The 10,806-nt window shown below is 35.6% G+C and overlaps 1 protein-coding gene across 2 annotated transcripts in view; it reads left to right on the top strand.

Annotated features, from left to right (window-relative positions):
- Positions 1-4,579: 4,579 nt before the first annotated feature.
- Positions 4,580-10,806, top strand: part of LOC150094205 (SAM and SH3 domain-containing protein 1-like) — a 476,307-nt gene continuing 470,080 nt past the window's right edge. For both annotated transcript variants that reach the window (XM_090412130.1, XM_090412129.1), the window contains exon 1: positions 4,580-4,825. In XM_090412130.1, coding sequence (XP_090268256.1) covers positions 4,613-4,825 — 213 coding nt within the window. In that variant the 5' untranslated portion in view covers positions 4,580-4,612. The remainder of the gene's footprint in view (positions 4,826-10,806) is intronic.

The following is a 10,806-nucleotide window of genomic DNA, read 5'->3' as shown; positions in this document are numbered from 1 at the left end:
GGTTGCAGAAGTGGAGCGAGGATTACACATTCCATTAATTATGATTATCGGGACATAATTTAAATATTTGCATCTTCTTAATCTGGAGGGGGGAAGCACTCGCCGTTATTCACTTTGACGGTATTTCGACCAAGTATAAAATGAATTCTGCATTTTGAATTTTTAAACATGACTGTTCACCGACTACTTTAAAAACTGCAGGAATAAATTACTTCGGTTCCGTAAATTGGAACGTAGTCCCTTCCATATTGCTATAGAAATATTCCGTTTCGTCACTGATATTTTTTTACTTATCGATCTGATGTCGACCTCGTGGTCGATTGAAAACAAACGATTATCCGAACTTAGTCCCTTACTAGCTCGATTCTACTGTATATCATTTTGTCATAATCAGATTATCAAGGCAGTAACGGGTAAATAAAAATGTGTAATAAAAAAGTTAATATGTAACGCATTATGTTTTTTTTGTTTTTTTTTTTGCTGTCCTTAATATAAAAGGAACACGATATCAGAAGAGAGCAAATTGCCGTGTGCAGTAAGGTTATTACACAACGAAATCAAAACATAAGGGAAACCCAAAATTGGCCTTCCGAGTCACCGAATGAAGAATGGATGTGATGGCCTACGTCCCTGTGCCATAAGGGCTTATCTATTCATGGCTTTCGCGCATAATCTCTTGTTGGAGGAAATATGGATTTTTCAAAGATCTTCAACGAATATGTAGAGAAATAGCTTCAAGATTCTTGCTGGATAACAGCTATCTCAATCGATATTGCGAGAACTCTTTGTATACTCTCTCTCTCTCTCTGGTAATGCTTACTTGGAATATACACAAAATTCTCCATCAGCGAAATTCATTTCAAATTTTCAAACCCAAATAATAATGTGATCCATTTACTTCTTTCTACATCCATAATCTTCAAGAATGATGATAAAGCACAAAGAACCAAACATGGTGCAATGTTAAACCTCTTACATAGTCATACCTACTATAAGGACGGATATCGAAACATTACAGCTTTTTTTTTTCTACCATCACGTAGCAAAGTGGAAAATATGGTGAAAGGTAGTATCTGATGGCGAGGTTTACCATATTATGTATTCATTATTATTCAAATAATTTATTAATTATATTCCTGTTATCAGCAAAATCTAAATCAAATCCTTTCTAGTGATTTTATCTACTCGAAATAATCTAAATGAAAACTATAATTCTCAATGACTCGGAGTCTATTACATATAGGGGAGTTTGTCCAAAGACCTCACAAGTTTTGAATCGTTAGAGATTAGAAATGCTAATACTGAAAACTAATATACAGTAGTCTTAATCGATTACATACGTCGACAAAGAAAAAAAAAACTATATATGTATACGTATATATATATATGTTCCTCAGATAGTTTGAACTGCTAATAATAAAAACTAATATAAATAGTCTGAATCGATTATATACTTAGACATTTATATACGTACATATTTGTAATAAGTAGAAAATGCGACGTTGACTTCATTATATTAGCCAGTCGTTAGGTGTAATGTTTGAACAATTAGTATAATGAAGTCATATTATACATGTGTATGTACAAAACATTCTGTAGATATAAAGGAAACCCGCGTAAAGTTATTTTACGTAAAGTAAAATAACTTACAAAATATGATCAAATAGACATAACCCACTGACCTCATAGTCTTAGTTGCTTCGACCCTAATAGGCACCAACTCAACTTTGTTCGTTATTACGTATTTTATTTCGGTATTGCATATATGAAGATTCTAAAGCTACATTCTGTTGCATTTCACTTTAAATATGGGACAAAATGATTTTAATTAAAAGTCAATTACCCTATCGACGCACCAGTCAAGTTATTTGGAAGATTTTCATTGACACTGCTTTCCAAACCGTATCGATTTCAGGTTCCTTCACCTTCCCTTGAAAGTTTGGTCGTTTTAATGCACAGTAGCCCCGCATAAAATAAATGAAATATTTTTGTGTGACTTTCCAAAGGAACATGCAAAAGAAGCAATAATTTTAAGAGATTAAATATGGTTGCAAATCATGAGGAACAAAACATCCATCGCATAATGATTCCAAGATTTTAATCGAAAATTATCTGTGATTTTAGTTATCTGAAATAAACTTGAGCTCACACGTTCAAAGCTTGTATTCAGAACTTAGAAATGTTAAATCAGAGATTGGCTAATTTAAATCGTTAAAAAATAATCAATTAAGAATTCTTAACATGTCAAACTCAAACTCCAAGAAGGAAAATATACTGTCTGAAGGAGTAAATATAAAAATTTAGATTTAATCCATTTCATGTATTTCAGGAATAGACGTACTTAATGCAGGCCTAGATAGTGAGTAGTTTATCTACCCGCGCTCCAATCAACAGGCTGGTGGTTTGAATCCTGTTATGTGCATGGATGTTTATGATTGTTTTTAGATGGAAGATGAATTTCATCAGCTGTGTGGGATCATTTATTGAAGGCCTGAAGTCACTGGAAAAAAACTCCATGTTTCTAGATCCATTAGCTAGAAGTAAAAAAACGAACAAACAGAAATGCCTTTTACCTAAATTCCAATACTAATTTCAGCAGTCATGAACTCTGTTTAGACACAATACTGTTATATGTCCGTGAGTATTTTTTGTGCATAAAACTAAATTTGTTAATCGTCTTGGTGTAGCAGTTTTGAGCGGAAGAACATCGTTATGCGTACTGTGCTATTTTAGTTTCTCCCAAATGTTTATCTCTGATTACTACGTCCTAATAGTAGGTTCGATGATTGAAAGAGAAGAAGCGATCTTTATGATTGCTATTTCTGGTGTGGAAATAAAAATGCGAACAAATTAAAATATCCAAAAGGATTCAAATTCCACTTTAAATATTGTCAGTTTAACTGCTACTGATATGCACCTATTGAGTATGATATCCCTTCTCAGTAAAGCATAAACTCAAACAGTCCCTATAAACTATTTTTGAGATTAAGTTAATCATTCCATAGTATTAATCAGCAGAAGTTCATTGTTTAACTATTTACATTAATTGACGTAAGGGAATTGCTCCCCGCTTAACACTAATTCGGTTAACGCTTTGTTTCTTGGGCTAGTTGAGACTGAATGAGTTGGCACTCACATTGACACTAGTCCTTTGTTACATCTTCGCTAGGGGACAGGATGGCTATGCGTGCGTTGAGTTCTGAATTGTCTTTGAATATTACCAAGGGAAAAATAAATCGAATCAGCACATAAGAAAATACAATTACTACCCATCTCCTCTTTTGTGTGTGGAAATCTCCTTTCCTTCCTGACGGCAATCATGCACAGGGGGGTTACTAATACTCCCATACATCGCGTAGTCCTCCCCATCTCCGCTGTGTGCTGAAACTGCTAATTATCTGTAGTTCGACCTTAATTCTTCTAAATAAGATTTAGCCAAGAAGAAAAGGGACGCAGTACTAAGAAAACAAGAAGGATGCCATGTAAATCTACTATTGGAGAAACGGAATGGCCATCAGAACATGGTGCATACTGAATCATTCTTTGAATATCAATTGCTTTCCGCTCTTCATAGGTCGTTCTCAAGAGTGCTCATAGCCAAGTCTTGGCTCTCGAGAGTTTGGTTTTTTTTTTCTCTCCGACCGACAGGTTAATTATAGCCGATTGGATAGGCACGTGTTTTTCTCCTCCAGCCTTACACTGGCACATCAAGTGGTTGCTAGTATTCTTCAGCAAGAGGGTATGCACGGGATGGTTGTAAGGTATCGATTCCAAAAACAGACTCAATCAATTATTTAATATTTAATGCAGTTCGCCGACACCAAAGTTCTTTTACGCGTAATAAGATTTTTCCCCCCAGACTGCATCTTCTTGAAGGGTTTATTAAACTGTGACTTTCCCCCTACCACTCCTTCTTTTTTTCCTTTACTTTCATCCGACCGGAGATTTTATTAGCAGTCAGCGGGCGATTCTTTTCCCCGATCGTCGTGAGCTTTGTGTCGACGAGCGCCGCCGCTGCATACCTGAGTGCCCCTTCGGTTGTCGTTTTGACGTCACACGGTGCGCCCCTTGTGCGCATGTGCCAAAATCTCGTTCTTATCCATTGAAAGCGCCATTTTCGTTGTTTTGGCGTGCAGAGGGTGATGGCAGCGTGTACGAGAGAAAGTGCTTTCAAGTGCGGAGTCGACGTTTGCCAGTGTTGCACTCGTGGGGCGGCCAGTGGTCACTTTGGATTCTTCTTGTAGGAGTGTTTGTGCTGCACGTGACAGAAATGGGAGACCAGAATATCGTGGAGGACTGGCTAAAATCGCTGCACCTAGGACAGTACTCCGAGAGCTTCCTGGACAACGGCTACGATGACCTGGAGATCTGCAAACAGATCGGTGAACCTGACTTGGACGCTATCGGCGTGACCGACGCCACACATCGTCAGCAGATTTTGCAGGCCGTCAGAATCCTCTTGGAACAAGGGGGTACTTCCGTTTATTTTACCCTGGACGATGCTCTTCGACTCTGTTGTCAGGAAAACACCGACAGTACCACCACCACCACGACGGTTTCGCTGACGGGCGCGTTCGTCTCCGTGCCGACGACGCCTGCCGACCGTAAGACGATGGGCAAAGACAGGGACGGTGCTTACGGTAGTTACGGGTACGGTAGCGATGTCTCCGAGTCTCCCGGGCTGACGGGTAGGAAATATGTAGACGAGTACGAAGAAGGAAAAGCCCAGCTCGTCAAGTTTCCTAAAATCCAACTGAAGATGATGGTCAGAGATAAACTGGTGCGGGACAACATAAGGCTGAGCGCTCAGCCTTACAGCAACTCCGTAAGTAGTTTGCTTTGTATTTTCCTTTCATTTCAGGCTTGCAAGGTCATGACCTCGTTGCGGATATGTGTTACGTTACCTTAACGCAAACGTCTGTTTTACGGAAGTTCGGTTTTACTGAGTAGCTTGCAATGATCAGGAGGAAAACAAATATCAGTAATAGTGTTTTTTTTTTAAATTAAGATTTCATTGAACTTGATCGAAAAGAATGAATTTGTTACTTTTGCTGTACGAAGTTTCGCGATGGTATAATGACGCTGTGTATACTTGAGAATTCTTAGAATAAGCCACGTTCACAATAAAATATAAGAGTTAACTGAATAAACTGATATATTTATAAACACAAGGATATTAAATGAATTCGTTAATATTATTTTTGTTTAGTTAATTGGCAAATATTCGTAAAGCAAGCAAATGACTTATATCTCAATAACTTTGAATTCTGAACTGAATTTTAAAAAGTGACGAGAAGTTTGTTGTTGTCGCATATGCCACGTTTTTCGATGAACAAATAAGAAGAATCGAGTGAGAGTATAAGCGAATTATTCATAATAAATGTGTGAATGATTGAACACAATGCAAAGTGCGATGGATAACTTGTAAGCGAAGTAAAATAATAATAATAATTGACAAAGGAAAGTTATAACAGTTATGTTTCGAAGCTTAACATACCTTTATGTCCCATTCCTTGGTATTTCATGTAACGTACGGAGACTTGACGAACATGTTGATTAGTAAACGATATAGTGCAGTAAATATGCACGAGTTGGGCTGTTTTGTCTTACACAGTATATAGTTTTTAGAATTTGCTTTATTGTTGTTACCGTTATAAAATCTTTTTTTCATATACAAAGAAAGGTACTTCATCGATATCGTTGACCTGCAGTAATGAGTTATTCACAAATTAACATTTTGTAATAATAATCTTACACACGAGAGGTCGTTCCACCTGTAGGAACATTTAATACTGTGATGGACAGGAAAAAGACGAGGCTTCTTAATATTTGAATTTGAAATCTACGGTTTGAACTTTTTAGAAAATACGGAATTTTTTTTTCTTCCAAAACCTAAAAGGATAGCCAACAGATGAGTGAATTAAATAAGTTCAAATATGCATCTGCATGAGAATATTTTTATTTTTTATTTTATATATTATTATTATTATTTGTGGCGAATGGTAGTGGTCATTGAGAGCATTCTGCCGTTATCAGATTTGGGATAAATATCGATTGTTATATAGAAGTAACTTAATAATATTTAATATTGCAAACAATGTACCATTGCCAGATACAGTTAGGTTCTTTGGTAAAAGTTTCCTTAAAGATCGCCCATAATATATATAACGATGTTTTTCTGATTTTTAAACGATTCCTGTCACATGTGAATGTATTCTTGTCCAATACGTCATTATAGGGGTCAGGGCGCTGATTAGATCACTTCGATTATATTATCAAAATTGTGTGGGTGCGATATTAGGTCCTAAGAGAGAGCTGATGATATTCACTTGCGTACCTTTCGTTGACATTGATACACACAATAAGATAGGCTTCACTTTTTTAAAAAAATGTATACTTCGGGGAGTGTAGTTACAGATGGGATGCTTAGGATTCCCACAATATCCATTTAAATGCTTAGCATATTTAATATTATTACTGTATTTAATTCATACACTCAAATATTTAATGGTATTTGATACTAAAATGATATTTTTTCTTTGGATGTTGATATAGAAGTCGGCGCACATTCTTATGTATAGTTATAAGAAACATAATTCACTTTCATTGCTTAATGGACGCATTAATAATAACTTTACGAATAAAAATCGTAATATTGCTGAAAAATATACAACCACGAACGCTCTCTCTTACTTTCTCTCTCCCGTGTTTTCAGTTCACACTAATTTATTTTCTTTTGTTTATTCATGTATGACTTCACAATTAGTTTTGAACTTGTAAGTTCGGACAACAATTAAACATTTAGTTATAACCCTAATTTTAATATCTTATCGGATTTTTTACTTTTCGGTTAGACGTTTAGTAGTTGAATATTTAATGAGTGTGAAGAGAGAGAGAGAGAGAGAGAGAGAGAGAGAGAGAGAGAGAGAGAGAGAGAGGCCTGACCTGATAAAAGAGATCATAGTTTAATTCCTGTCACGCTTTTGCTGATGAGCTCCACTTTTTATTTTTATTTTTTGTCAATTCCTTGGGCCTTCAATTCTATTTTTGAGGTTTGCTTCCGGATTCTCCAGTTTTTCTCTGCCACAAGAAACATAACTGAAGAGATACAGTAATAGTTTCCACTCGTCATTTAGCAAGCGTGTGTGTGTGTGTGTGTGTGTGTGTTTTCCCTCAGCAATGCTACTTTACTAGGGAATTATTATAGAACAAGGTGGTTTTCTATGGCCAGTGGCGTAGCTAAGCGGTGAGGGCGATCCGCCCCGGGCGGCACTTTGCGTTTAAGAAATCTTACCATACTATTGAACAGCAGCTGAGTGATGAAATAGACTTCGACAATGTCATCGACGATTTTGCTAACGGAAAACCAAGCAAAATAGCATTTTAGAATTAAGGTGATATCTAACTACATCACTGCTATGGCCTTGTGCAGTAGTATTCCGTATCTGTAGATAGGTATGTTATCTTCCGGAGAGGCAAATCGTGATCGATTTGCCTCTCCGGAAGATAACTCACTACATCCGTATGAGACCGGCTAACTCACCTTTGATTGAAAAGTCCCGATAAAGGTTCCGAAATTTAACTTAATAATCGTGTTGCTATTTATATTCATATGATAATATAAACTATTTTCCATGTAATCAACGCCTCATCCATGTATTCGTGATGTAATCGATACCGGCCTTTCCTGTTCTAAAGAATACATGATGCTGACATGCTTTTTTTTAATTCTTGGATGTGTGCCATGAGTCTGTTTTCCAAACTTACGAGCCTTAATAAATAAAGGCCTCTGATTTTCCAAAATCGTTTGGCTATTGATCAGTGAAGCATCCGATGCTGGGTAGTCCCTCCATTCTGTTATGTATTTCCTTTATGAATTGGTTTGGAAAGTATATCATTCTAATCCATAGAATTTCTCCAAATCCCACGCAATTGCTGAGCATCATCGATAGCACTGCTATTCGAATTTACTCACCGCGAATAACTTGGGATTCGTGAAGTGGCTTTAATGTGTAACTTAATAACGTTCACTGCCGCAATAAAATTCACAAGGGCATTTTGTTTGGCCGATGAGCATATTTTCCCACTTGATATGTTCTTGTATGCAATGCATGTAAATTAAAGCATGTCAGTTCTGTGAAAATGTAAAAAAAAAGTTCTCTGGATAGAGCCTGCTTTGCACTTTGTGAAGATCCTGAGTTGTCAAATTTGTAGAGGGAAAATTTAAAATAAAATCATATTAATTAGCAAATTGTAAAAATTAAAAAAAAATGGCTTCACTTTATTACGTGCTGAATTGATTTTCTTGGATTTCTGCTGATATTTTTAATCATCAGTATTCAACACTGAAGTAATTGCAGATCGTTAGAGCCCAGAGAGCTTCCGATCAAATTCTTCCACAAAAGTTTGCGAAAATGACAAAAGAAAATTGAGAAGTGGTCAAAAGACTCAAGAGTCAAATTAGTACTGGGTCATAATGAATATTGAGGAGAGCATTGTTACTGTGTGGAACTTGTAGGCATAACTCTTAAATTCGTTTCCTAAAGTTTATTAGAATAAGTAAGGAAATTGAGTTTTTTTTTACTAACAGGGTGAATATACGTATTATGCTTACAGACTTCTTTTAAGTATATCCCATGTTCCCTATTTTACTACGCGTTTTTATTATTATCTGAAAATTCCGTGCAAGTTTCTATGACTAAAGATGAAATCCATTACAAGAGTGCATTTTTGCTAAGTTGATTTTTTTTTTAAATTTATAAAAAACCTCCTCCGAACAGAATTCATCAGTTTTTTGTTACTATTACTACAGTTTTGTAGAGATTACCAGAGCATTATGACTGGTTCTATTATTCTTATGAAAATTGACTCACATTTTTATTCTCATAATAATAAACAGTTATATATTATTATGCCACTTTATTATTAAGATTCATCAAGATTCATAGTAGAAGTTTCTTTGTTAGCGAGACATCACGGAGGTCGGTAACCCCTTCAATGTTATGCTCCACGTAAAGTGATATCTACGATCACAGGCATGAACTACAAGAAGGCAGTAAGTTCTTTTTCCGAAAAATTCGTTATAAAGTGTAGGAAGCTACCGTGAGAGATGTTTGCAAAGGTGGAAAGAAAAATTAGTGGTTACTAGGCTTTGCGGATGACCTCTTTATTATTGTGACCCAGTTCGTGATTCGTGTGCAAATATACGCATCTGTTCTTTGTTCTTCACTTACAGGAGGCCTTGGTGTATTATCTAAAAAGGGGGAAAAAAGATAATAAAGGCGCTATAGTCCCAGCTTATTTGTTTCACATGATTTATCTTCATACTGCCAGCTCTTATTTAGGGTGAGCTTGAGAATTTACTTATTGAAGAGATAGTGAGTAAGTTTACATATAGGTACCGCAAATATATCAACAAATTTAGTATGAAGTAAGTTATGCTAACCCAGTGAAAGATTTACTTTTAACTTTTGGTCACACATTAGTATAATCCATTAGTATAGGTCCATGTTAGTATAATCCATTCCATAAAATACCAACGTGGCATTTTGTATCCAATTCTTTTCTAAAATACATGATATATCTGTTTTATCTCATATTAACAGTTCCTCATGATCTTAGATTTCTATTTATCGAATTTGTTTTTGATAAGGTCCCACAGCCAAACTTCAAACAGCGGTGTATCTGGGGACGAAGAAGGCCAAGAAATCCGGATTTAAGGTTGTTTCGTCTCTAAGCTATTAAGAGACACCCACCACCTCCGTCTACTGAGTAAATTTTAGGTTTAATAGCGTTTTGGATGCGTTTGTAATGATCTAATCTTTTAATCTAATGAATCCGATGGGAATGGGGATTGAGTTAGGTTAGATAATTTTAGAACGCTGTTCCAGAGATCATAAATAATTTTTTTAGACCACTTTGAGTCTTCAATAAGTAAGCTGGCGATCTTACATTAGGTGATGAAAAATCATCTGTCACATAAAGATACTAAACATCTACGTAGGATATGAATCCACAGATTATAGGTTGGAAAGTGAAATGCTAACTGTTTTGAAAAGTGCAAGAGGCATGCGCACTAGAGGTTTTCAGTTTTCCTTCCTTTAATACGGGAATTTTTGAATCCATCTGTTGATATAGTTTCAAACATCCGAAAAGTTGTCTTAACGAAACCATCAGAAAGTGACGTGTATTTTCTTTATTTTTTAGTAGAAGTTTCTAAGCCAGTTGAATTTTTATAGATTTAGATGAAATCAGTGATGGAGAACTTTATGGAGGTTCAAATGTTGCGACTTTTGAACAGTGCCATTATGGATGATATGTATCGTAGAAAGATATGTTATCTATCATTATTGTTGGGTACTTACTAGCTTGTCATTTATAATCATATACAATAATTATCATGTTTTTTTTTTTTTTTTTTTTTTTTTTACGTGTGTGTGTCAGAAGATTTATCCTTCTTCAGTCGTATAATCTGCGTCACTTGAAATCCAAATATAAGCAGCTTAGTTTCTTCAAAACAAGTTTGGAAGAATGTTTTTTTTTATTTCGAATTTTGAATACACCCACAGACAAGTAAGAAAAAAAAAAATCTGAAAAGAGTGAAGAGAAAATTCAAATATATTCGTTTCGAGTTTTATGTGGAAATAAATGATGCACGCCATAGCTGCCTTGATATTTAAATTCTTTTTTTTTCTTTCAGGCACTTTGTAGAATTGTTTTTCAAGCGATAAAACCTTTCATTATTAATCATTTCTCTTTTAGGAAATTGCGAGAATGTTCTTACTCACTACACACAGTTATCAATCT

Source organism: Typopeltis vanoorti, chromosome 22 (genome assembly GCF_054136105.1).
Source record: "Typopeltis vanoorti isolate ZY-2024b chromosome 22, IOZ_Tvanoo_1.0, whole genome shotgun sequence".
Taxonomy (NCBI): Eukaryota; Metazoa; Arthropoda; class Arachnida; order Uropygi; family Thelyphonidae; genus Typopeltis; species Typopeltis vanoorti.
This window is presented reverse-complemented; position numbering and strand designations above follow the sequence as displayed.